The 18,610-nt window shown below is 35.3% G+C and overlaps 3 protein-coding genes across 5 annotated transcripts; all 3 read left to right on the forward strand.

The window, feature by feature from the left end:
• Window positions 1-3,601: 3,601 nt before the first annotated feature.
• LOC129318247 (guanine nucleotide-binding protein alpha-1 subunit) lies at window positions 3,602-9,504 on the forward strand. Of its 3 annotated transcripts, none has more exons than XM_054962919.1 (14): window positions 3,602-4,104; window positions 5,240-5,307; window positions 5,453-5,525; window positions 5,968-6,005; window positions 6,089-6,178; window positions 6,345-6,422; window positions 6,683-6,790; window positions 6,913-7,014; window positions 7,113-7,168; window positions 7,821-7,955; window positions 8,296-8,389; window positions 8,563-8,622; window positions 8,708-8,787; window positions 9,037-9,504. In XM_054962919.1, the coding sequence occupies exons 2-14, from the start codon at window positions 5,245-5,247 to the stop codon at window positions 9,212-9,214; spliced, it is 1,155 nt and encodes a 384-aa protein (XP_054818894.1). In that variant the 5' UTR covers window positions 3,602-4,104; window positions 5,240-5,244; the 3' UTR covers window positions 9,215-9,504. The 3 variants fall into 3 exon arrangements, with proteins under 3 accessions (XP_054818894.1, XP_054818895.1, XP_054818893.1); XM_054962920.1 differs by lacking the exon at window positions 3,602-4,104 and adding an exon at window positions 4,235-5,150; XM_054962918.1 differs by lacking the exon at window positions 3,602-4,104 and having other exon boundaries at window positions 5,221-5,307.
• A 3,003-nt stretch (window positions 9,505-12,507) lies between these two features.
• On the forward strand, window positions 12,508-15,150 carry LOC129317087 (endoglucanase 16). Its single transcript, XM_054961424.1, has 8 exons — window positions 12,508-12,811; window positions 12,912-13,124; window positions 13,245-13,445; window positions 13,557-13,634; window positions 13,720-13,869; window positions 13,959-14,067; window positions 14,178-14,341; window positions 14,441-15,150. Exons 1-8 carry the CDS (start codon window positions 12,596-12,598, stop codon window positions 14,768-14,770), a joined length of 1,461 nt encoding a protein of 486 aa, XP_054817399.1. The 5' UTR covers window positions 12,508-12,595; the 3' UTR covers window positions 14,771-15,150.
• A 1,339-nt stretch (window positions 15,151-16,489) lies between these two features.
• Window positions 16,490-18,252, forward strand: LOC129318379 (protein OXIDATIVE STRESS 3 LIKE 1-like). The gene is made up of 2 exons (XM_054963102.1): window positions 16,490-16,998; window positions 17,495-18,252. Exons 1-2 carry the CDS (start codon window positions 16,703-16,705, stop codon window positions 17,991-17,993), a joined length of 795 nt encoding a protein of 264 aa, XP_054819077.1. The 5' UTR covers window positions 16,490-16,702; the 3' UTR covers window positions 17,994-18,252.
• Window positions 18,253-18,610: the final 358 nt, after the last annotated feature.

Here is an 18,610-nt window from a genome sequence, read left to right on the forward strand (position 1 = left end):
GCATGCCAATGTGGCAGCATATGACTGTGACGATATAATATATATAGTTTTTGATTGCACAGATATCCTCCTATTGGATACACTTCTGTTTGAGATATGTGCTAAAAGTGAGCACTTCTCACAAGATTAAGGATTAGTCCTTTTCACTGACTCAACCCGATTGATGACAATATAACATGGAGTTGCTTAGAGGAAGACTATCTTTTAGAAGCGCAGGAGGAACAAGGATGACCACGAGCGTGTGGGAGAATTGGGCTGGCCTCTGCGGGTTGATGCCTTCTTCCCTCGACTCAAATTCATGTCCAGGCTCGCTGTATTTTAATTTTAAAATATTTTGTCTGTGGATTATAAACAAACAAGAAGAGACCATTGCAATGGGATGGTGACAACATGGGTATAATAAGTAGCATTATTTAGAAACCAGAGGTGATATGATTTATTTTTTATTGACCTTGAAAACATTTAATTTTGCTGAAAATAGAAGTAGCAGGCAGGCGGCATCCAAATGCGTGGGAGGTGCGTCCTCTGCTTTCCTTGTTGTGAGCCTCTTCTTTCTTTGCTTTGGTGTGTGTGTGTGTGTGTATATATATATATATATATTTTTTTTTTTCTTTTTTCAACGCCTGCGCGGCTGCCTTCAGGCTGTTATTCTAAACCTGCTTCCCACAAGTTGATAAAATTTGGAGTTTTTTTTTTAAAAAAAAACATGATAAAATTTAGAGTTGATAGTTCAGGTAGCCGTCCTTATTCGGGAGTTTAAAGCACCCAGATATCTAAAGAAAATTGTCATTACCCAGCCCGATCATAACCTATCGAGTTTATTGAGGCAAACCTTAGTACTTGAATTATTGAAGATAATTTATTTTATTCTTTCTTATTAAAGTCACCAAGGTAGTTTTTTGTGTGTTGCATAAGTTGGAATTAAAGAATTTGAATTAAATATCATCTATACAATAATGACATATTTGATATAGCTAAATTTTTGAGAGTGTCTCTATTCAATTTTTTTTTAAATATTTTATTTATACGCATCTTGTCTTTGGCTAAATTTAAAATTTATTATTAATATTTTAAATTATTAAACTTTTTAATTTTTATAAATACTATAAATATAAATATTAAAAGGTCGGTGGGAAGAAAAAGATTTGTAAAAATGTTTGAGAAAGCATACTCTTACCTTCCTCACCAAAAAAGAAAAAGATATATTTTTTCTTTTGTGTGTGTGGGGGAGGTCAAAGAATTGAATATGTATTGTTTGTCAAATCATTTCTGCCTCGCTTCTTTGATATGAAAAGACGAAGAGTCATCACGTTATCTTGTCAGAGCAAAATGTATGATGAAACATGCATAGTTTGAAGGATTAAAACCATGAGATAATGATTGATGATCTAATGATGATAGTTGATAAAACTTGATTGATGTTGAGCATGGTGAATCAGGAAAATGCATGAAAAATAGGAAAAGAAATTAAATGTCATCGATCAAGAAAATTGAAAAAGTATGGGAAAGTACAACAAGTGCAGAATGATAGTTGAGTGAAGTTAGTGTTAACAACTAGATAAATTTAAAAATGAGATTGCTCTTAAATTAATGCTTTTGTGAAAATAAATTGAAAATACATGAAAAATAAAAAAATAAATTAAATCTCATTAATCAGAAAAATTAAAAAGGCATGGAAAAGCACAACGAATGGAGAAGGACAACCGTATGAAGTTAATGCTAACGATAAGAGACGTTTGAAAATGAAGCTACTCTTGAATTAATGTTCATGTGAAAGTGAATTGAAAATACATAAAAATAAAAAAATAAATTAAATCTCATTAATGAATTAAGCGAAATTTCATATTAACATTAGCTTAAAATGTATTAACCAATGAGAGTTATTTTTTTAACCAATCACATTGAAGTTATGAGATTTGAGTTCTTTAGAAAGTATGTGGATGAACTCAATATCCTCTCCTTGACATTGGCCCAAAAAAGGCACGAAACTCCTTCACCTTGGTCGCCTAACTCTCCACTATTGACAACAAACTCTTTGAGGAGAATGGCCGATCAATCATTGATTAGGGCATATGAGATTGAGGGTCACAAATAAATTCTTGTATTGGGAATAGAAGCTCTCTAGCAAGATTTGAGAGCATAAGAAATAGCAGAGTTAATGCTTTCGTGATAGATGATTTAAGAAAAATTTGAAATAAAATTTATTGCTTCCGTCCTGTGAAAGGATGAAAATCAATTAAAATAAATAAAAAATGAATTAAAATTTGCTAGCCAATTAGAAAAAAATATTCAATCATATCAACTAATGAAAGAGTAATATTGTTATTAAACTTAAATTAAATTGATGATACAAAAATTAATGGACCAATAGGATAGGATAATTAACATTATACCAGTAATGTTGACAAATTGAAAAGAAGAGAATTGTGACCAATCACCTTCATTTTACAAGATTTGTAAATATATATTGATGATGATGATTAATGCTCCGATTGTGAAAAGATAAAAATCAATTAAAATAAATTAAATTTTGTCGACCAATTAGGAAAAATATTTAATTACATCAATCAATGAAATAGTAATGTTAATATTAAACTAAACTTAAATTGATTATATAAAAATTAATGGACAAATCAGATAGGATAATTAACATTTAACATTATATCAATGTATGTTGATCAACGGGAGATAAGAGATTTGTGACCAATCATCTATATTCTACAAGATTTGTAGATATATTGATTTGAATTTTTGCCCCAAACAATATAATACAACAACACACTCTTCTCCTTCTATCCTTGCTAGTTTAAAGAACAAAGGTTAAAAGAATAAAATTGAAAGTATACAAAGTTACCTTTTATATTTGTTTTTTCTTAATACTTTCAAAAAAAATTGAAAACAATCAACTAGTGAAATATTGAAACTTCATTTAGAGCGTGAAATGTGCAAACTAAAATCCTGTTTGATTGTTAAAGAGGAATAAAATAAAATGAATTGCAAAATTAAATGTAAAAATAAGATGATCAAGATAAAAAGGAAATATGTGAACTATATTTATAAGAGAGAAGGATAATTTAATTTATAAAATTATGATTCATGAGATTTTTTAGAGACATAATGATTTTTATATTTGTAATGTATATTATTAAGTTTTATGATACATATAATATGAAAGAATAGTCATTTAATTTATTTTTGTTTTATTTTTTCAATATATTTCATTTTTTTTAGCAATTAAAGGAGACTTAATAGTTTGGGAAGTTGTTTGTGAGCGTTAAATGAAAATGAAGGCCAAAGTAAATGTTACTTTCATTTTATTAACAGTAAAAAAGTGAAGTAAACTCACAAGATGGCTCACCCTAAAATTTTCTTAAATTTATTCGCTACCCAAATCCAGGATAAAGAAATTTTTTTAGACTTTTAATCTTGATCCTGAAATTTTCAGGAGTTTATTTAAGTCAGTGAATTAAATTTGATCTAAATTATTAACTTTAATTAAAAAAAAAACTCAAGATACAAATACAGAAAAAAGGCGAGTAGAGTTCTTCCAAGTAGCTCCGGACACGCCCCTTCACCCGGTGGTTTGGTCTGGATGAGGCAGCAAGATTTGAGATTCAACCGAGGGTGACGCAAGTCCAAATGTGGTCGTAAAGCGAGATGGGAGTGGCACTGCCATTGTAAACGTAAGGGGCGCTTTGTGGATTTTCCCAAGAAGACATTATATTTTATAAAAAAGTAGTATTCTTCTGCGTCTGTCTTTTCCAACTTTGACCGAAGCCCGCTGTGGATGAAGAAGGCTCGCCAGCTTTCGGCGCTCTTTTCTTTAATCCTTCTTTCCCTCCCCTTCCTTCGCCATTTTCCTCCTCTCTTTCTCTATACTCCTTCCTTCTCTTGCTTCTTCCAAGTCCCTTCTTTTATTTAAATTCCATTTTCTCCTTTTTTTGGTTTGGTTTGCTATTGGAATACTATATCTTTCTTCTACACCCAACACCTGCAGTTGCTTTCTACCTTCATACTTCGCCAATCCGCCAAATCTAGCGCCCTATTTCCGTCTCGCACCTTTGATAAAGATACCCTTCGCTGCTTTCCGTCTCCTTTTTTCAGGTATCATCTTCTGTTTCTGTAACATTTCTCTTTCTCTTTCCGGATCTTTTGTATTCGTTAATAATTTCTACTGCCTTTTGTTTTTTTCTTTGGTTGAGGAGATCTCCGCAATTGAGATTGTGTTTGCAGATCAAGATGCAAGCTAATGCTTCTTTCTTTTTTACTTTCTGGGTTTTTGAATTTGATTCTTGTAGCATTCTCTACTCTTTTCCTGCACGGTTATAAAAAATTTGATGGGCTGACTGTACTCTGCATGCCCGTGCTTGTTCGTATGTCGAAATTTCTTGCTTTCTAATGCAGAGACCAGCGTGAAAGAGCATGTAATGTATGGTCTGTGTTGATTGTAACGCGAAGCTAAACAGTGAAAAAACAAAGTATTGCCCGCTTAAATTGATTGCTGTTTGATGCCTAAGAGATTAATGACTTGATTATTCTGGAGATAACCAAAAATAGCGTACGGTGGCGCGCAAACACTCAGCGAAACAATGGTCCGTGTAAATACATAGCTGAGTTCTGTGTTTTTTTCTCTTTCCTTTAGTTTTCTTGTAATAATCCTCATTAACTGTCTTTGGTGGAAGTTGCTTGATACGGTAAAATCAAATAATCAGAGGACTGGAACAACGTATCAATGTCTACATGGTATCCCTAGTACCCTTAGACATCCATACAGTTTGTTCACGTGACATCAAATTATCCTCTGGTTCTGAAAGGTTGAGTTTCCTCTGGCTGTCCATTTAATCTTGCATTTTGGTCATTTATCGTACTCGGGGTTTTCTGTAAGACCTTCGCTTTAAATTCAAAGGGAAAATATATTTTAGCAAAAGCCTATATGGATAATAGTTTTAACTTTTAACACGCTCCCGCTGGTCTGTGCCCCCAAGTCTGTTTTGTTTTGTTTGGCTGTCTGTTATTGGACTAAATATATCAGCTTTGCATGCTGATGCGAGTTGCATGAATACATTACCTCGGGAGTGGATCCTAGTCGTCTTTGTTAACCCCTGAAACTGTCCTAGTTCTCTTGTTAGGTGAACTCAAATCCCAGTATTGTAAGTATTGGCTAACATCATGGCCTTGAAGCAGTCTTATTTCTGGTGGAGCTTGACTTTCGCTTCTGCTATGCTGTCTTTTGTAACAGAAATTATGGGCTTACTCTGCAGCAGAAATAGTCGATATAATGATGCTGATGCTGAAGAAAATGCACAGGTTTGTTATGCTTGAGTTGGTATGCTATTTTGTGCTCGTATATGTTTCCTTTTTTAGCTGATGCTTATAGTGTTCCTACATCATTATTTAGTAATTTTGAAGGGCTTCATGGGCCTAATTTGATAAATATGACATGCATTTGCAGGCTGCTGAAATTGAAAAGAGAATAGAACAAGAAACGAAGGCTGAAAAGCATATTCAGAAACTTCTCCTACTTGGTACATCTTACTTGGGAAGTGCCTTCTTTTAGATTTGTTGTGTGTACTTCATGTGCATTTCTAAAGTTGAAACTTGTTTATTTTAGTATTTATGAAAATTTTAAAATCAAGTATCATATGAGTGATGATGGTTTTCATGGTTTGATGCAATGTCATGTATCGTTTGTTGGTTGTGTCTGTTAGCTAGTAAAATGCTTCCAAAAAAATAGCGAATGCCTTGATGTGATTGTGCGATAGTTGAGCTTTTTCTAAAAGTAAAATGTTGTCTCCTCTATTGATAAAACAGCAATCTCTGCTGTTCTAGATAAGTGGCCTATTCCTGGGCATTGTCACAATACACCCTTGAATGAGTCTCTCGTGTTATTGTCATTTGACATCTTGCTTCCTTTTGTTATTTCTCTTGTAAACTGATTCAAATCAATTTGACGCCTCTGTTGTTTAGGTGCTGGAGAGTCAGGGAAGTCTACGATCTTTAAACAGGCAAGAAATTGCAGGATTCTGTGCCTTAGCATAATATCTATCTGAGGAGTTTTTGATAGTTATTATCTGTTTATGATATGCAGATAAAACTCTTGTTTCAAACTGGTTTTGATGAGGCAGAGCTCAAGAGCTACGCCCCAGTCATTCATGCAAATGTGTATCAGACAATAAAAGTACGCAATATTTGAAAGGGTGTGTTGATTATTTTTCTTTGACAATATGCATAGTTTATGGAGTCAAATGTCCATAGTTTGGCATTAAAAATGCATATGAGATGAGCTTTAATGGAGTTAGCTGAGAAAACTGCCAGTTTGATCATAATTTGATGTTATTGAACAGATACTGCATGATGGATCAAAGGAATTGGCTCAGAATGAAACCGAGTCTTCAAAGTATGTGATATCCAATGAAAACAAGGTAGGTTCCTCTCAATAATTTATGCTCTAAATGGTTTAATCATCTGCTGGCCTAACAACGCGTGCTAATAACATTGTGTTGTCATGCAGAAATATCATGAGAAAAGAAAAACTAATCAGTTATTGATTGCAAATCCTTTTTTCTATGCAGCTCACCTGCTTTTTCAAACTTTTAAGCTGAAGATTCTTCTGTATTCATAAAGAGCTTGATACTTTGCAGACTCTTCTGTCTAAGTTCTGATAGCTTGATGTTTCTCGCAGGATATTGGAGAGAAACTATCAGAGATAGGAGGCAGGGTGGATTACCCACATCTCACTAAGGAGCTTGCACAGGAAATAGAGACCTTGTGGAAAGATGCTGCAATTCAGGTTTCTGGATGGCATAATTTTGCTGCCTTTCTCAGCTTTCTTTACCCCCCCCCCAGGGGAGGGGGGTGTCGGGCATCAGTTACTTAATATTTATGTTCCATGGATTTTACTTGTAACTGTAGGAAACATATGTCCGTGGTAATGAACTCCAAGTTCCAGATTGTGCCAATTATTTTATGGAAAATTTGCAGAGACTGTCTGATGCTGATTATGTTCCAACAAAGGTATCCGAACTGCATATTTCTGTTTTTTTTGTTTGTTTGTTTGTTTGAATGCATGTTTGAAAGTAAATTTCTAATAGCTGTTTTATTTACAACTACAGGAGGATGTTCTGTATGCTAGAGTTCGTACCACTGGTGTTGTAGAGATCCAGTTCAGGTGAATACTCCCATCTGACATGAGCTGTCATAATGAAAGTCTGAAATAACATGTAAAGATGCATATAAATGTTCCTGTTATATATCCCTGTTCTGAATTTTCTGAGCGAACAGATTGAGTGGCAGTAGCGTTGCTCATTAACTCGTACTTTGCCTTTCCAAAATGGTGGCATTTTATAGCCTTGGGGTTAAGGATTAGAAGTCTTTCTAGTCTGAGTACGAACCTGGCAAACACCATGGATAATATTTCTTGAGGTGTAAATTTCACAAAGGCTTCTAAAGGGCACAAGGAACTTCTAAAGGGCATAAGGAACTAGTTTTTCTGTATTTAAGTACGGAACAAAAGTGCTTTCTTTATCAATGATTATATGGAGGATAAGCAATTACAATGTCTGGTTCAACGATTGAGATTAAAATGTTTTCCCTTAAGCATGCTCTAGTAAGCTTGTTTTCCCATCTGATTCAGTATATGTAACTGGCACGTTACCTATATCCATCTGCATTTTTTATCATTGTACTGACTTCATATTTTATTGCTATAATTGGTCTTTGTTGCTTGTGGTTATGCCTGCATTTCATTTATACCTACTATTTATCATGATTTGCTCCACAGAATAGACTGACTAGATGACTATATCTTTGATTTTTGACAGTCCAGTTGGAGAAAACAAGAAAAGTGGTGAGGTTTATAGGCTCTTTGACGTTGGAGGCCAGAGAAATGAGAGGAGAAAATGGATTCATTTGTTTGAAGGAGTTACTGCTGTAATATTCTGTGCTGCTATCAGCGAGTAGGCTGACCTTCCATTTGATTACTTATTTCATATGAATTGCTTGGTTTGTTGTTTTAAATCTGATGGTTCCCAGAGCAAGATTGTAAAATTTAGTAGAAGTCTCTTTATACTCCCCCTGACTGGAACCCTACTTACAATAAAGTAGTGTTGAAGACGTTTGTAGTATAGTTGAATGCGAAGCTCGAACTAGTCTGGCAGCTGTGAATATTAACATTAATAAGATTATTTGTACCAGGTTAAGCAATGAGCAGGCTGATAGTCTGCCTACCCTTTCAATCTTACTGGCAATTATCAGTTTGTGTAAAGCTGAAGTGTTGACCTCACACTTGCTTTCCAGGTATGATCAAACACTTTTTGAGGATGAAAACAAGAACAGAATGATGGAGACTAAGGAACTTTTTGAGTGGGTCCTAAAGCAGCCGTGTTTTGAGGTCTTCTTTCATGCTCTATTTTTAATGTCTGTGGGGAACTCTTATTTAACTTTCTCATTTCGTTGTTTCCTTTATGTGATACTTGCTGTTGGAGGGCTTTATATCTTTTGACAACTAGCATGCGTAAAGTTGGTACCCATCTTAATAATGATGTCCTTTTTGCTTCTGTGCAGAAAACATCCTTCATGCTATTTTTAAATAAGTTTGACATCTTCGAGAAGAAGATCCTAAAAGTAAGACTTGTCTGAACATTGTACACTGTCATAGGTGGAAGCTATAGATATTTCACTCTACTGATTCAAGTCCTGCATTACGCAGGTCCCACTTAATGTTTGTGAGTGGTTCAAAGATTACCAGCCAGTTTCCTCCGGGAAACAAGAGATCGAGCATGCATACGAGTAAGCAACTTTTTTGCAGTGAAAGCCTCCAACATTTAGATGCAAATAGTTGACCTGGCTATTGAAAGCCTTTAAAATTCTGGCAGATTTTCTTAAATTTTGCTATGTTGAGTTTGACACTGAAAGCCTGAAGTCTCCCATGTCGAAGTAGCTTTATAGAAATTTAAAGAGAGGGAACAATATGCCAATTGCTTTTATGATTTCATCATAATGAAACTCAACAAGTTGGATAATAAATTATGGCTGCAGGTTTGTGAAGAAGAAATTCGAGGAATTGTATTTCCAGAGCACGGCACCTGATCGTGTGGATCGCGTCTTCAAAATTTACCGGACGACTGCCTTGGACCAGAAGCTTGTGAAGAAGACTTTCAAGCTTGTGGATGAGTCATTGAGGCGGAGGAATCTGTTCGAAGCTGGCTTATTATAACCGAGAAACGATATACTGGGGGGTATGAAGTAATCCTCACAGTGGAAGAGGTCGTAAGATTTTGGGTACATTAGGGGAGAGGTATACTAAATATTTATTCCGATTTGTTGATTTTTATGCCCAGGTAATTAATGTTGTTGAATGGGGGTATATTTGAGGGTAAAATTAGTCGAATTGAAGTTTCACAGAAACGACATCATGATTTGTGAATCCTGATTATCTTCGATCCAAACCCACTAATGATGTATTTCATAATCCATGTCTGTTAATGTTTTTTCTTCTAAATATCATATGACGTCCTATCAATTTAGAGAGTTGCCTTGTGTCTGAAAACCCTCAGTCGGGTACAACTTACCATTCTCATGCTTGATCAGAAAATCTCTTTTAGAGTTTGACAAGGTAAAGAAGCAAGAAGCTGATAGATGTGAGCAGCAGAATGAGTGGAAACTGGAAAGAAACATGAATGGCATTAATGGTGATGTCTCATTTCATTCATGCGCGAGGCAGAGGGCACGCCACATGTCCCGCAGCCAGAAGCACAAGCTGTCTCACCCAACTTTCCATTCCAACTAAATTATTTGTTTATTCCAACTTTTTAGCCATTGCATGGGTCAGCCTTCTCAGATTTGCCCGAAAAAGAGAGAGCCTTTCTATTTTTATGCTCACTGTTTCTGCTTTCAAATACTGGAAATGATGAGTAAAAACAATTGAATCATTTTGGTGAATTGGTTTTTTTTTCCGCTTCTGCTTTCAGTTTTAGTAATTTATATAGCACGCGCTTTATGTTATAAAGATCCGAAAGGACTTGGACTCTAGCTGTCTCTGTTAAGCACCTTTGCCAGCAGCTCTTGTTCAGAAGCACGCACTAAAAGATAAGTAAAGCACTCTCAACGGATTTGATCACCTTTTCGGATACCCAAAAAAAAAGAAAAGAAAAAGAAAAAGAAAAAGGGAAGGGACAAGCCCAATGTTTATTTTCATTTGGGCCAACATTCCAAATAGTGTTTAAAAAAAAAAATGGGAAGGGGGTGAGGGCTCCACCCCGCAAAGTATATGCCTGCGTGATGGATTAACCAGCAGGTACGTGCACGTTGACAGATATGTAGATCCAAGCAACGTCGACAGGAAGATCTCTTTTAAGATATTTCACACGATGCAAAGTAAGTCGTCAAAAGCTTATTACACTACTTCATAAATATAAATATAATTTTAAATTCCCAATTAAATGATTTACTTTCTAACCTAAATTTATGGCTGCATGAGACTTCTCTGAATTTTCAGCCTTGTATCACCCTCCTTACTTTTAAAATTTTTAAATTAACCCCTTAATTTTTAATGTTGTTTTTAAAGCCATTAATTATATTATTTTTTAATAAGAGTAAAAATGTTATTTAACTAAAAAATACTATTAAATAAAAATATTATATCGTAGAACTATTTATAATTAATTTTTTTATATATTTTGAATAGTTTAGGCATTAATAGCTAAAAAATATAATTATTGCTATATAAAAATTTAAATATTTATGTTTATATTAGTTTTATCTATATTTTTTGTTATCAATTGTGCATTGTTTTATTATATTAAAGGATTTATTTATATTTATATTTTCAGGTTTAATTAATATAATATACATGGCTAAAATATTTGAAATTTAAAATATTAACAAGTTAGATTAATTTATCCTTCAATACAAGAAAACTATGCACCACTGATAACAAAAAAAGGATAAAATTAATATAAAAGTAAATATTTAAAATTTTATACAGTGATAATAATATTCTTTTGGCTCTCAATTACTTAACTATCCAAAAAATATTATAAATTGATTAGCCATAGTTCTATAATATAATTTAATATTATTTTTTTGGTTAAATGACATGTTAAACCTTATGAAAAACAATATAATTAATGATAGAGGGTTTTGAAATATAAAATTAAAAGCTAGGGGGTTAATTAATTTTCAATATTTAAAGGTGAGAGGGTCATATAAAACTATTTCAAAGTTAAGAAAAGTTTTATGTCTTTTACCCTAAATTTAATCACAAAAAAATTAATTATTTAGTTTTTATAGTTTTAGCACAGTTGTAACTCAATTTTTAAACTTTCATTTATTGTAACTTAATTTTTATAATTTTAACTTAGTTGTAACCTAGTCCTTAAATTTTGCTTCTTGCAATTCATCTTTATAGTTTCAACTACTTAAATATTGATCCATATATTTTAAAAAATAAAATTATAAAGATTAAAAATATTTTAAACATTTAATATTTATTATATTTAAAGATTAAAGGATTAAAATTATAATATTTTGAACTTATAATATTTATAATATTAGTAATAAAATTACAAATATTAAAATTATATTAAAATTTATAACTAATATTCTAAATTATTAAACCCTTTTAATCTTTATAAATATTAAATGTTCAAAATATTTTTAATGTTTAAAATTTTATTTTTTAAAATATAAGGATCAATATTTAAGTTGTTAAAATTATAGGGACTAAATTATCAAAAAAAAAGTTCAAGAATTGAGTTACATCCAAGTTAAAACTATAATGTCTAAATTATAACGAGTCAAAATTTAGGAACTGAATTATAACTGTACAAAAATTATAAGGATTAAATGATTATTTTTTTTATTAATTATCCTTATTCTCTGCTCCCACCTCTCATGATCTCATTTAATAAGGGATATTTGGAGAATTTTATGTAATGATGTAGACGTTCTACGATATGACTCACATTTTGGTTCCTGTGAACTGTTAATTGCCAAGTGATTTTTAATTAAAATATAACAATTGCATAATTTTTCAATTGAATCATATAATTATTTATTTAATCATACTCAACCCATTGCATTTTATTAATTTAAAATGGAAAAGATATGCATTTTGATTGCAAAACAAAACCATGCAGGTTAATTTTTGACGCCATGAAAGCAATGTTTAGAAGTTGACTTGCTGATTAAATTAAAGGTAATGCAATCTAAAAAATCCAGTGACATGCTGGCTGGCGAGAAGACGTGCGGTGTATCCTTATTTTCCTCAGAATCGGCAAAAATATAGCTTTCTCATTGTTGGTATAGTTGCCGGATCTTTCACCACCGCATGTACATGTTTATGTATAGCATTCCGTAATACTGGTTTCCAAAATGGCCCTAACAAAAAAATCTCACTCTACAATTAAAGCCATTCTTCTCCACCTCTGAATTGCCCTCTCCTTTCTTCCTACTTATACCCGGAGATTCCGCACACCCAAATGAAAACCCTTCCCTTTCTATGAAAATAGCTTCATCGTTTCTTATATTTTACCCTGTTCATCACCTCGTACGTAATTTTGTGTTTTAGGTTATCGAAAGATTCGTTCTGGGGTTAATGGGTATTCGTAGATCGTCATTGGCCATAATAATATTGACATGGCTTTCTGTGTTTGAAGGATGTTTAAATGTCGTCCATGGCGACTTTAATTATAAAGAAGCTCTCACCAAGTCCCTCATATTTCTAGAGGCTCAACGCTCAGGGAAACTCCCTCCCAATAACAGAGTCCCTTGGAGGGGAGACTCAGCACTTGACGACGGAAAACTCGCTAATGTATGCCTTTAATTTAATTTCTCTCACGAACACGAAATAAACAATGAAGTTGATTATATATAATCAATTCAGCTTAAACATATGCCTCGTAATATTGTAGGTGGACCTTTCTGGAGGATATTATGATGCAGGAGATAATGTCAAATATGGTCTGCCCTTGGCTTTCACAGTCACTACTCTTTCATGGGCTGCGGTATATTTCAAGGACGAGATTCAAGCTGCGAAGGAGATGGATAGTGTTCGTGACGCCATTAAGTGGGGCACCGATTATCTTCTCAAATGTGCTTCCCGACGCGATCGATTATACGTGCAGGTGAGCTTCTCCTTCTCATGCATGCGTGGAAACAATATTAAATTCATAGGTTTCTTCTGCACATTATTATATGCTCGCGTTTGTTTCTCAATTCTCATGATGATGATGATGATGATGAAGGTGGGGGACCCAGAAGAGGATCACCATTGTTGGGTTCGACCAGAAAAAATGAAGACAAAACGAACAGTTTTGCAGATTGGTGAAGGCACGCCCGGTTCCGAGATCGCAGCAGAAACTTCAGTAGCATTGGCTTCTTCTTCCGTTGTTTTCAGAAGTGTAGATCGTGCCTATGCTCGTCGTCTTCTCAACAAGGCCAAACTGGTAATAAAAAATCCAAATGTTTTGGTAACAAATTTGGATGGGCATGGGATTAAACCTAATCATTTGCTAATTATAACTTGCTTAATTTCTTTGACGTTTAACTGGCTGCAGCTTTTCAAAATGGCAAAAACCCACAAGGGAACTTATGATGGAGAATGTCCCTTCTACTGCTCTTTTTCTGGCTACAATGTAACAATAACTTGCTTCACATATTACCTTTCAAGCCCGGCTTCATTTATTATTTACATTCTAATGAGATCAAGTGGGGATGCAGGATGAGTTGTTGTGGGCAGCAACATGGCTATATATTGCAACCAAGAAGCCAATGTATTTGACGTATATTCAAGAGGAAGCCATAAGTGCTTATGTGAACGAGTTTAGTTGGGATCTTAAATATGCAGGAGCTCAAGTTCTTATCACCAAGGTTTAATTTTAATATACCTCAAACTCTTCCTCTCTAATATGTTTCTTATATTATAACTAACCAACACGCTGTGTATATATACTGCTCAGTTACTTTTCGAAGGAGTACCGAAATTGGAGACATTCAAATATCAAGCCGATAGTTTCATATGCTCCGTCCATCCCGAGAGTCCCTACAGTCAGATTAAATTAACTCCGGGTTAGTGTCTATCTCTCCAACGTAACTCTTTTTAATTTCATGCATTAATCAATATTGTCATAATTAATTAATATTCAACATGTGATTATCAACCTCTTTATTATTTTTAGGTGGCGTCGTTCACTTGAGGGATGGAGCCAACACGCAGTATGTGACCGGCACGGCAATGATATTCACCCTCTATGGCGATATTCTGGAAGAACACAAGCAAAAAATCACCTGTGGAACCAAACAATTCGCCGCGGCTGACCTCTTCAACTTCGCCAAAAGCCAGGTAATGAATCACCCAGCCAAAAAATAAGAAGATTTTAGTAGCAAATACGTACTGAGACAATAATCAGTTATATTGAGCATTTTGCATTTATGCATGCAGATGGATTACATTCTGGGGAAGAATCCGGAAGGAAGATCAATAATGGTGGGATTCGGGAACAACCCGCCAAAGCAAGCGCACCACAGAGGAGCGTCGGTGCCGATGACGTCGGCAAACGAGGAGGTAGACTGTCCGGCGAGCTTCATCAAATGGTTACAACACGACGGACCAAACCCTAACGAGCTCACCGGCGCCATCTTGGGAGGGCCCGACAAAAACGACCACTTCGACGACAAACGTACCGATTCTGCAGCCACCGAACCATGCACCTACGTCAACTCTCTTGCCGTCGGTCCTCTCGCGAAGCTCGCATCTATTTATAATAAATAATTTAATATTAATTGTTTTCCCAAAGAAGAAAAAAAAAAGAATACACAGTACGATACATCTACCAGCTATACCACAAACTTGAAAGCATTTGTTCATTACCTGTTTGGTGGGCCGCTGCTGGCCTCAAATTTGGTAAGCATCGAGACAATTATATTCGCTTTTCATTATTACTTCATGTACGCCTTGGAGATTTTGGATACGGGCATATATTTACATTCCATTTACACGCAAGGACTAACTAATTCTCATGTAGTTTTGATTTCCTAGCTTTATTGTATTGTTCTTTCACCGAGCCACTGTGATTTGGCTTTGGCTTGGGAAATTTATGTAATTTACGTATTGAGGACGGATATATTATATATAATACATCAGCTTCAATATGTACTATTTGCTAGTATCTATCTATCTGCTAGTGAATTTCTCTTACAATATAAATGCCGGGGTGATTTGGAAGGGAAAAAGTGGACCACTATTGCTGCGTTTGTCCGGAGAAAGTGACGCATGAGATGATAAGGCCAACATAAAATGATCCCCAACAACGTCCAACATTATGAATTTAATTGGAAAAATTTAATATAATATTGCCACGTTTTTATTAGCTATTTAGGATAAGGATGCTTCACCGTACAGTTGATTGAACATGAAGGAAAGGCATAGTCCTTGGGTTGGGTCGGGTTTAGTGAAGTGATGTGGGTGGGGATAGAGACGGTTGGTGCGTGTGAGTGGTGAGTGGTGAGTGGAGAGCACGTGATTGAAAAGACGCGGGACGGGATGAGGTGGAGCTTGCACCATCCTCTTGTGTTACCCAAAAGAAACGAAGGAGACATGTACGGGCACATGTTCCGCAACAAAAGCCTTCAACAACCTTGAAGCCTTCGTGGGCCCCACCACCACCCCTATTTCCCGATAAGTTTCATTTTTCCCCTATGATCCCCTGCTCTGCCCCCCCATCTTTCGTTCCCTGCTCCTCACCAACGAAACCAAAAATCAATTCTCACCCGTTCATCACCAACACACGCTTTTTTTTTAATAAAAAAAAAATGAAAGTATAACATATTTTTAACTAGTGAATGAGTTTGTGACTTACAACTCGCTCTTCACTTCTAGCAATAAGAAGTTGCGATATCCTTATTGTTAATATAGTAGGTTTACTTGTGTTTATATAATATCTAAATAGCTAAAAAAATTATTTAAATTTCGATCAAATATGTTTCTTACTCAAATATATTATTTGAACTAAATTAAAGTAGTATTTAAGTATATTTGAACTCAAATATGTTATATTTATAATTTATAATTCGTCCAAGAACCCTAATACAAATGAAGATATATGGTTATTTTTTTGCCAACCCGAAATTTAGTTTAAAAAAAATTTATATTTTGTCAAATAAAAAACATACGGATATGTTTACTTGAATTAAAATTATTGCAATAAAAAAAAAAACAATGAAGTCAAGGCAAGCTAATAGGCTGGCCAAGTGGGTGTACGACGGGACCCCAAGCAGGCGATCACGGCTCATGCACACGTATTTTTTTAACGTCCAGTGGATGAGGATAAGACCTTCGAAATATATTTTCGCTGGCCAAACAATAAATATAAATTCGCTGCAATTATCCTGTTCCACTCTTTCATCCATATCTCATTTAGTACGATAATAATATAATAATAAATAAATAAATAAATAAACAACGAAACAAATAAATAAAGACCACCATTTCCTATCCTCTGATTCTGTGTGCTTCCCCCAAATCCATTGTCTCCAACACCTGTCCGCGCTCTTCTCTTGTCTCTCTTTCTGCTTTATCACAACGTTTCATCTTCGTGCGTTGTGCGCTTGGAGTTATCTTTTTGGTCTCTGTTTAATTTGTTCGAGTTTCGCATTTCTGGAAATATTCAGCTAGATCAGTGCTGGTGAATTTTGCTTGTTAACTATGCGGATCGAACCTTCGGGATTGAAGCGTGTGGTCACATGCGCACCTGCGTTCTTCCAGTTGCCGGAGGATCTAAAGCTGTGTACCAGGATCGGTGGGAATCACGCGGTGCCGGCTGAGTTTTCGGTTGATCTGTGCAGTACGTCGTCTTCTTCAACGTCTTCGATCGGGAGAAATAGCGATCTGTCCTCAGAAAGGTCAACCGTGGATGAGGATTGCGGTGAAAATGAGGCTCAGAGTGCGTATAATGGCCCTTTGGATATGATGGAGTCACTAGAAGAGATGTTGCCAATCAGGTATCATGCATTTCCAACTTATCCTTCTTAGATCCCTAATAATTTGTGCTTCTTTTTCTTCTTTGTTGAGAAATCCATATACCCTAGTTCAAGGTTCAGGTTCATTTGACGTAATCATTACTTACGTTTTCTCTGTTTTGCGATGCATAAAATTATGAAGACAGCTTTCATCACTGACGTTTTCACCAAGTAGGATTTATACTAGAAAACACGGATTCTAATTTAATTTGATACAGAAAACTTCCATTCCTTCCTCACTTCAAATTAGGAACAGATTATCCAGCGATAAGTAGATTTGATCCAGGCTGTCATGTTTCATGAGGATTTCTTAGAATTTTGCATTTTTATTTACAATCTGAAGAGAAGGTTCTCGATCGTTCACCGTGTTAAATACGGTGATAATATTCATATTCAGTATTTTCAGTGTAATAGTCGTGAAATCTATAATTGATTTGAGATCGACCAATTGTCTGATGTATAGAATAAACTGTTGCAGGAGAGGGATCTCAAAGTTTTACGATGGTAAATCCAAGTCCTTCACGAGCCTGGCAGAAGCTTCGTTTTTACCATCCGTCAGAGACATTACTAAACCAGATAGTGCCTACACTAGGAGGCGCAGAAACTTAATGGCCTTCAATCACGTTTGGGACAAGAATCGAAATTTCCCTTTAAGAAGCAATAGCGGGGGCATTTCTAAGAGATCAATTGGCTCGAGTCGAAGCACTCTGGCTCTTGCAGTCGCCATGAACAACTGTGACAGCAGTAGTAGTACAAGCGAGGATTCAAATTCGAGGTCACCTCCACCACTTCTTCCACCGCTGCATCCAAGAAGTAGGGTACCTACATCCACCGGTGCCGGTGCATCCCCTCCAATTGTGCAGAGCTCTGCTTCTCGATCATTCTCCTTGGCTGATCTGCATCATTGTGCCACGGCTGCGAAATTGGATATGTCGAGTTCCTCCCGCAATGAAACAGCTCTTGGTAAACTAATCTGACGAATGAACTGGTGTTTGAACTTCCCTGAATAAAACTTACTTGAGTGCTAGTTGATTCCACGAAATGTTGTAGAGGAAACATACAAAGATCTTCGCTCCTAATCTTCTAACCACTTGGACATAGCATGCACTAACCCCTTCCCTTTCATCATTAATTTTGAATTGTAAAAGTAATATGTTGATACACTCTAGAAGTCATTCACCCATGACCATTGCAATTTGGTGTTATTATAGTGGTAAAGAGCGTTTACTTGGAGAATTTGCATTGATTGTATGGATATTCGGGGACCTTTACCTGTCAAGTTTGCTATGCCATCTACTTGAGGTTATAATAAAGTGATAAATCGGCGAAACTGTCACACGTTCAATTACAGGAGACAGGATGATGAACGCTAACTCATCTATTTATTTTGACGAAAAGACGTTGCTAAAATTTTTAACGTCCTCCTGGAATTTAGAGTTTGTTCGCCTCAAGTTCATGACGCCAGGAGCTATATCCGGACTACTGAAATGTGTCCTATATTTCATTCAGTTCACGGCAAAGCAGAATGGTTTTTCTGTCGTCTATCCTCGCTGCTGCGTAGATAGTACGGTTATCAACTGGAGTGTTAGATCGA

Source organism: Prosopis cineraria, unplaced genomic scaffold, assembly GCF_029017545.1.
Source record: "Prosopis cineraria cultivar Desert tree isolate PC_DT_omini unplaced genomic scaffold, ASM2901754v1 PC8, whole genome shotgun sequence".
Classification (NCBI taxonomy): domain Eukaryota; kingdom Viridiplantae; phylum Streptophyta; class Magnoliopsida; order Fabales; family Fabaceae; genus Prosopis; species Prosopis cineraria.

Excerpts from the sequence above, each read along its gene's own strand:
- LOC129318247 (XM_054962918.1), top strand. The coding sequence starts at position 5,221 with ATGCTGTCTTTTGTAACAGAAATTATGGGCTTACTCTGCAGCAGAAAT. Across the intron at positions 5,308-5,452 it reads ATGCTGAAGAAAATGCACAG|GCTGCTGAAATTGAAAAGAG; the intron begins GTTTGTTATGCT and ends ATGCATTTGCAG. Across the intron at positions 7,169-7,820 it reads GTTGTAGAGATCCAGTTCAG|TCCAGTTGGAGAAAACAAGA; the intron begins GTGAATACTCCC and ends GATTTTTGACAG.
- LOC129317087 (XM_054961424.1), top strand. The coding sequence starts at position 12,596 with ATGGGTATTCGTAGATCGTCATTGGCCATAATAATATTGACATGGCTT. Across the intron at positions 13,125-13,244 it reads GCGATCGATTATACGTGCAG|GTGGGGGACCCAGAAGAGGA; the intron begins GTGAGCTTCTCC and ends ATGATGATGAAG. Across the intron at positions 13,870-13,958 it reads CTCAAGTTCTTATCACCAAG|TTACTTTTCGAAGGAGTACC; the intron begins GTTTAATTTTAA and ends TATACTGCTCAG.
- LOC129318379 (XM_054963102.1), top strand. The coding sequence starts at position 16,703 with ATGCGGATCGAACCTTCGGGATTGAAGCGTGTGGTCACATGCGCACCT. Across the intron at positions 16,999-17,494 it reads GAAGAGATGTTGCCAATCAG|GAGAGGGATCTCAAAGTTTT; the intron begins GTATCATGCATT and ends AAACTGTTGCAG.